Raw genomic sequence first — 7,312 nt, forward strand, 5'->3', positions numbered from 1 at the left:
GTCCTCGCCGGACCTCACCTCCGCCGCCCCGGCGCCGTCGCGAGCTCCTCCGCCCGACCTCGTCGAGGACCCGGCCGGCCCCTCCTCATCCGCAACTCTGGCGAGCTCGACGAACTCCGGCCGACGAACATCGGGAAGCGTGCTGTCCGGATCTGGATCTGAGATCCCGTTTGGGTTGATTTTTGCCTCGAAACCCTAATTATTTGCTCATGTTCATCGTGCTATAACTTTTCATCCGTAGCTCCGTTTTGGGCATATAGCATATGAAAATGTTCATCTCAGAGAGTACATCATTTCATCTCATTGCATCATTTTCATTTGAGTTCATCTTGATGCCCGAAATGCTGTTAGAAAAGTGCTATTTGGCATAATTGTCAGATCTGCTGCTCCATTTAGATATTTGTCATTTTTGCCATGATTAGTGTGTGCATGATATGCCCATGAGCTCTACATGTGTTTTGTTAAGGGTTTTGCCATCTTTCCAGAGGTGCAACCCATGTATTTTTGTGATGTGTGTGGTGACTAGCACAAGCTTGCAAAGTGAGGCATTTGCTAATGCTGATTTCAGGGATTTAGCATTTCTACTAAGTCCTTGAGCTGGTTATCTCATATGGCCATATGTTCATGTTGTTTCCTAGTGATCCGTGCCTCTTTTGAGGATGATCAGTAAGGATGTTTTGTTAATATTGTAGCGCTCTATCCATCCATGTCTTTGTTTGCAATTATGGAGCACCCTAGCTTGAGTCAATCGAGCTCTACTTTTGTCATTTCATGAATCTGGGCAGATTGTCTACTTGTTAGCGATTTTGCCGATGATGTTGTAGTTGATCCATGCATGCTATGGTATTGTTCTTGCCATGTCTAGCTTCTATTTTGCGTATTCTTGATGGGTGTATGCTTAGATTATCATGACATGCTCTGTAGTGAGTGCATCGAGCTCGTAAACATGCCTACTTGATATCTGTTTCAGCATGCTCCAGTTTTCTCTAAGTCTATGATCTGATTATATTTTTGCCATGTTCACATGCTTGTAAATGTATTTTCTGATCCCTTTTGGCTCAAGGTCACTAAGGGACTTTTGTTAAGCTCTTTGAGTAGCTCCATGCCATGCTTTACTTTGCCATGTTCAGGTCCTGTAGCATATAGTTTTCATGCTCCGAAGAGTTATATCTGATCTGAAATTCCAGACAAGTGTTAATTTCACTAAGTCTGAGATCTGTTTGTCAAATGCATTTTTGCCATGCTTGTTTGAACCTGTTAATGGATGAATTGGGCGTAGCTCAGTGCTAGACTTTTGTTAAGAATCATGAATGGATTCCTGCCATGTATTTTTATGCCATGTTTGGGTGCTGTAGCATGTTCATCTTGTTGCATTTAGATGGCTATTTGCTGTAAATCGCAGAACGTGGTCATATTTGAATTGCTTGCCATTTCCAAACCGTAACTCCGATTCCGGCGTTATTTATATCGTTTTCAAGCGATTTCATCTCATCTTTCTAGTGACACACTTGGATTTCCAAGTTGAGGCCAGATTCATTCATTCCCTGTCACATCTTGCATATGCATCCCGCATCGCATCCCGCATAGCAGACCATCTTTGCATCATATTGTTTGAGCCTTGCACGTGGTTTATTGTGTCCTTGTTGCTTGTTTGTCTTGTTTGGGTAGAGCCGGGAGACGAGTTCGCTAACGAGGAGTCCGTTGAGTTTGATTTCGAGGATCCAGTCAACTCTGACAACTTTGCAGGCAAGATGATCATACCCTCGAAATCACTACTATCTTTGCTATGCTAGATGCTCGCTCTTTTGGTATGCCTATGCTACGATGCCTACCACTTTTTTTTCATGCCTCCCAAATTGCCATGTCAAACCTCTAACCCACCATGTCCTACCAAACCGTTGATTGGCTATGTTACCGCTTTGCTCAGCCCCTTATAGCGTTGCTAGTTGCAGGTGAAGATTGGAGGCCGTTCCTTGTTGGAACATTATTTACTTGTTGGGATATCATTATATTGCCATGTTATCTTAATGCATCTATATACTTGGTAAAGGGTGGAAGGCTCGGCCTCTCGCCTAGTGTTTTGTTCCACTCTTGCCGCCCTAGTTTCCGTCATATCGGTGTTATGTTCCCGGATTTTGCGTTCCTTACGCGGTTGGGTTATAATGGGAACCCCTTGATAGTTCGCCTTAATTAAAGCTTTTCCAGCAATGCCCAACCTTGGTTTTACCATTTGCCACCTAGCCTCTTTTTTCCTTGGGTTTCCGGAGCCCCAGGGTCATCTTATTTTAAACCCCCCCCCCCGGGCTAGTGCTCCTCTGAGTGTTGGTCTAACTGAGCGATGTCCGGGGCTACCAGGGGCAACTCTGGGCTGGCCTACCCGGCGTCTGGCTCATCTGAGTGTGCCCTGAGAACGAGATATGTGCAGCTTCTATCGGGATTTGTCAGCACATTCGGGCGGTGTTGCTGGATTTATTTTAACCTGTCGAAGTGTCTTGAAGAACCGAGATACCGAGTCTGATCGGAACGTCTCGGGAGGAGGTCTATTCCTTTGTTGACCGTGAGAGCTTGTCATGGGCTAAGTTGGGACTCCCCTGCAGGGATTTGAACTTTCGAAAGTCGTGCCCGCGGTTATGGGCAGATGGGAATTTGTTAATGTCCGGTTGTAGATAACTTGAACCTTAACTTAATTAAAATGAATCAATAGTGTGAGTTACCGTGATGGTCTCTTCTCGACGGAGTCCGGGAAGTGAACACGGTGTTGGAGTAATGCTTGCACAGGTTGTTCTCTAGTTTCTCGTTCGTGCTTTGCCTCCTCTTCTCGCTCTCTTTTGCGAACAGGATAGCCACCATATATGCTAGTCGCTTGCTGCAGCTCCACATATATTTACCTTGCCTTACCTATTAAGATTAAATAGTCTTGATCGCGAGGGTGCGAGATTGCTGAGTCCCTGTGGCTCACAGATTACTTCCAAACCAGATGCAGGCCCTGATGATTCCGCTCCAGGTGACGCGCTCGAGCTCAAGTGAGAGTTCGACGAGGACTCTCAACGATACTACGTGTCTTTCCCTAATGATCAGTAGTGCTGCCCAGTTGGGGGTGATCGGGACCGTGTCGCATGTTGGGTTATCTTTTATTTTGGCGCCGTAGTCGGGCATGAGTGTTTGAATGACGTAATGCTATTTATGTACTTGATTGACGTGGCGAGTGTAAGCCAACTATGTTATCTCCCCTTTTATTATCTATATTACATGGGATGTTGTGAAGATTGCCTAACTTGCGACATTGCTTTCAATGTGATTATGTCTCTAAGTCGTGCCTCGACACGTGGGAGCTATAGCCGCATCGAGGGCGTTTCAGCATCCTACTGATGTGGTCATGGACGACCAATGCAGCCACCATTATGTCCTCATCGTCTGATGAACAAATGAAGTTGTGAAAGAAGTACTCATCTCCGCTATCCATGGTACCTTGCAAGCAAAGCGTCGAACACCTTGCGGGCGTGGTGGAGACGTGGCCGGAAAGGGCGTGTCGAGACCGTTGGTTCGCAGCATGGTGGTCGACCGTGGGCGTGGTGGAGGGCGGAGCGACGACTGTGACGGAAGAAAAGGGGCTGCTCCACTGACGGGCAAAGCAATATGGTGACGGGCGTGACGGCAGCGATGCCGAGGGGCCGAGGGCGGAGCAACGAAGGGGAAGAAGAAATGGGTTGTGTCTCCGATGGACGGGTCAGGAAAGGACAAGAGCGCGCGTCCCTCCGTTCCTGTGTTGTCCGTTTGGCCGCAAGCGCGATCTAAACTTAGGCCGGGAATGAGTCAAAAGCGTACCAAAAACAGACATTTGTCCGTTTACTCCCGCGTGATGGGCCGAGGTTTGCGTTTATTTACTCCAAACATACGCGGGGGAACGATTTGGGGTCGTCCGTTTGAGTTGCCCTCGCTCCACTGCCCCCGGTCCATCTCTCCGTGGTAATAGTTCAGTGGTACAGACCACACAGCAGCCGCGACAACTGCCACACAACACGTAGTGCGTCCCTCCACTGCAGGAAGCACTGTTGAGCTGCATGCCGCGCCCGTCAGCCCCGCCGAAGTGCGCGCCAATACGCCGAGCCGACGATCGGTCATCGGTGGTCACGCACGCCACGCAACGGCGCCAGTTCCGCCACGCAGATCCATCTCTCTCGGCCACGCACGCACGCGCCCCTTTCCCCGAGGTTCACCTCCCCTTCGCCCGCCCCACCCCAACGTGGCCACGCCAGCCCCCAACTACCGGCCGCCCTCCCCTCCCCCACCCCCACGCAACGGAGCACAGCAAAAGGCACCCCCGGCCTCCACGCCACGCGTCCCCCCCTCCCACGACCGACCAACCTCCCACCGATCGCGACCGCCCCTCACCACGTGTCCCTCCCCACGTCCATGGCGCCTACCCTCGCCCGCTGCCATGCGGGACACCGAGTTCCCATGGCCCCGCCGTCCATGACCCCTCGCTGCATGGGCCGGTCAGCGCGGCCGGAGTAGAATAACCCCGTGATATTTCCGGGCGGCACAGGGGGCAGAGCCCATGTGGCGCGGGCCCCGCGGGCATCAATAAAGAAGCTGCCGCGGCGGGCTGTCTCGCCGCGGGCCGCCACGTGTGTGCCGGGCGATAACACCGGCGTCGCCGCCGTTAGCATCAGCCTCCCGGTGGGGCCGAGATCGCGAGCACGTGTCGCGATCTGCCCGCCGGGCGCGCCCACGCGTCCAGATCAGGTGGAGACGGGCGGCGAGCACGTCACGGACTCACGGCGACGGTAGCTATCGGGCGCTCCCGCCATGACGGCGACGGGCACCCTCCCTCCCCTTCTTCTACCGCCCCGCCCCGCGTGCGTGAGGTTCGTTTCGGCTCGCGCCTCTGCCGCTGCTTAGCTTCTACTGCTGCCATTCGAGCTGGGAACGCACGCGCGCGAAGGCGCTGTCGTCGTGTGTCGAGGTGTTTCGTGTAGGCCTCTGGAGTTCCGTCGCCGACGTGCGGCGGAGGGTGGTGGGAATCTAGGGCGGCGTCGGGGTCGAGCGAGCGAGTAGTTTCCAATGGCCGAGATCTGCTGCCAGGAAGCCAAGTCGCCGCCGGCGACCGCGGCCACGGTGGCCACGGTCTCGGCTTCGGCGGCCGCCGCGGCCGTCGCCTCGTCGGTGATGGACAGGCGGCGGCGCAGGCTGGAGCTGAAGCGCTTCCGCCTCGCGAGCGACCTCGAGCAGTCGGCCGCGGAGTACGCCGGCGCCCGCAAGCGGCCGAGGATACCGCGTACGGTGTCCGGCCCGTGCCCCGACGCTGCCTCGGCGTCCGAGAACGCGGAGCGTTGCCCGAGGTTCGGGTTCTCCTCGGTGTGCGGCCGTCGTCGCGAGATGGAGGACGCCGTCTCCATCAGGCCCGGTTTCTTGCCCGGCTCCGGCAAGTCCCACTTCTTCGGCGTCTTCGATGGCCACGGCTGCTCACACGTACGTCAAACTTTGCTCGCATATGAGCGCAATTCATGTTGTTTCTGCACAAGGGAAGGGTGCTGATGGCATGGTTTCGTGGCATCAGGTGGCGACGACGTGCCAGGAGCTGATGCATGAGGTGGTGGCGGAGGAGCACCAGAAGGCGGGGTCCGGCGAGGAGCCTGTGTGGAAGGAGGTGATGGAGAGGAGCTTCGCGCGGCTGGACGAGCGGGCCGCGAACTGGGCGATCACCCGCAGCAGCGAGGAGCCCGCCTGCCGCTGCGAGCAGAAGATGCCCTCGCGGTGCGACCACGTGGGATCCACCGCCGTCGTGGCCGTCGTCAGCCCGACCCAGCTCGTCGTGGGCAACGCCGGCGACTCCCGTGCCGTCCTTTCCCGCGCCGGCGTCCCCGTTGCACTCTCCGTCGACCACAAGGTACGCGCGTGCTCTCGCGTGGAGCGTCCGGCCCCCTCTGTTTGCGTGCGAACTGTCCATAACCTTGACATGAATTTCCTCAGCCTGACCGGCCGGACGAGCTGGAGCGCATCCAGGCGGCGGGCGGGCGCGTCATCTACTGGGACGGCGCGCGGGTGCTCGGCGTCCTCGCCATGTCTCGAGCCATAGGTGAGTTTTCTAGTTCAAATTTCGCTCTCGTCAGGAGCTTTGCTCTGCCTCTGGGGTCCCGATCTGAGTCTAACCTGTGACTTGTACGTTCGTAGGGGATGGCTACCTGAAGCCGTTCGTGACGGCGGAGCCGGAGGTGACCGTGACGGAGCGCAGCGACGCCGACGAGTGCCTGATCCTGGCCAGCGACGGGCTGTGGGACGTGGTGACCAACGAGATGGCGTGCGACGTCGCGAGGGCGTGCTTCCGGAGCAACGGCCCACCAGAGCCGGCCGCGGCTCAGGCGCAGGCGAGCGGCGAGGCCAAGGCGAGCGAGGGGGTGAGCAAGGCGGAGTCCGACCGGGCGTGCTCCGACGCGGCCATGCTGCTGGCGAAGCTGGCGCTGGCGCGGGGGAGCTCCGACAACGTGAGCGTCGTGGTCGTGGATCTGCGCCGGGGATCGTGATTCTTGGAGCGGAATTCGTGCTCCATGATTGCTTCTCGTTATCCTATTTTTTAATCCATGCTAATTTCTTCCCCCATTTCTAAATTTATCTTCGCTGCCTCGATGTAGTAGTAGTAGTATTAGATCTAGTAGTACCATAGTTTCTAATTCTACCCGCCAAAAAGAAGTTGAACAGATAAGCTCAGCTGTTTCAACTGCATCGTAACACGTACACGAAGATATTTGATATGTTTAACAAGTCGATAAGAAGATCTCCCTAAGCTCTTCATATCCATCGTACGTAGAGCACACGATAGGCACGAATTAGGTGGACCGTGACGACGGAAGCTGGGCACCACTCGCGTGTTACCCCTGACAACTCGTTGATATTCGTGGGCGATCGCCTCGTATCGTCGCAGGATCGGAGCAGAGAAAAGTCGAAGAACAGATGCTGATCTAGTAGTACTAGTACCTATCTACCCACTGTGCGTGGGGCCAAGCTGTACTGAACCGGAATGAAACGTGCGCCCTTTACCGCACTATTTTTCTTGGGTGGAGCAACAAAAGGGCGCCGATGATAGAGCGGGATGAATGATGCGGGGGGGCTACGTGTCGGGGCCTTTCGCTGTCGCTGTCGTCCTCCCGATGCGTTTCTGTTGGGGGTGTCGTGGGGAGAAAGGGAAAAGTCTCCAGTGACCCCGGGCGTACACGTCCCGAGTTAGGCGCCGGGGCATTATTGGGCGTGCCCTCCCTCCGCGGCACACCCACCGCCACCGGTCCCGTGGCCGCACCGCCCGCGTCGACGCGCA

At 55.4% G+C, this 7,312-nt stretch overlaps 1 protein-coding gene across 1 annotated transcript; it reads left to right on the plus strand.

Annotated features, from left to right (window-relative positions):
• The first annotated feature begins 4,795 nt into the window (after positions 1-4,795).
• On the plus strand, positions 4,796-6,752 carry LOC125545264 (putative protein phosphatase 2C 9). Its single transcript, XM_048709155.2, has 4 exons — positions 4,796-5,472; positions 5,561-5,890; positions 5,974-6,079; positions 6,175-6,752. The coding sequence occupies exons 1-4, from the start codon at positions 5,065-5,067 to the stop codon at positions 6,522-6,524; spliced, it is 1,194 nt and encodes a 397-aa protein (XP_048565112.1). The 5' UTR covers positions 4,796-5,064; the 3' UTR covers positions 6,525-6,752.
• Positions 6,753-7,312: the final 560 nt, after the last annotated feature.

The sequence above is a fragment of the Triticum urartu genome, chromosome 3A (assembly GCF_056163025.1).
Source record: "Triticum urartu cultivar PI428250 chromosome 3A, HENAU_Tu73, whole genome shotgun sequence".
Classification (NCBI taxonomy): domain Eukaryota; kingdom Viridiplantae; phylum Streptophyta; class Magnoliopsida; order Poales; family Poaceae; genus Triticum; species Triticum urartu.

Coding starts and splice junctions, on each gene's coding strand:
- LOC125545264 (XM_048709155.2), top strand. CDS start 5,065: ATGGCCGAGATCTGCTGCCAGGAAGCCAAGTCGCCGCCGGCGACCGCG. Junction 5,891..5,973: donor CACTCTCCGTCGACCACAAG/GTACGCGCGTGC, acceptor GAATTTCCTCAG/CCTGACCGGCCGGACGAGCT. Junction 6,080..6,174: donor CGCCATGTCTCGAGCCATAG/GTGAGTTTTCTA, acceptor GTACGTTCGTAG/GGGATGGCTACCTGAAGCCG.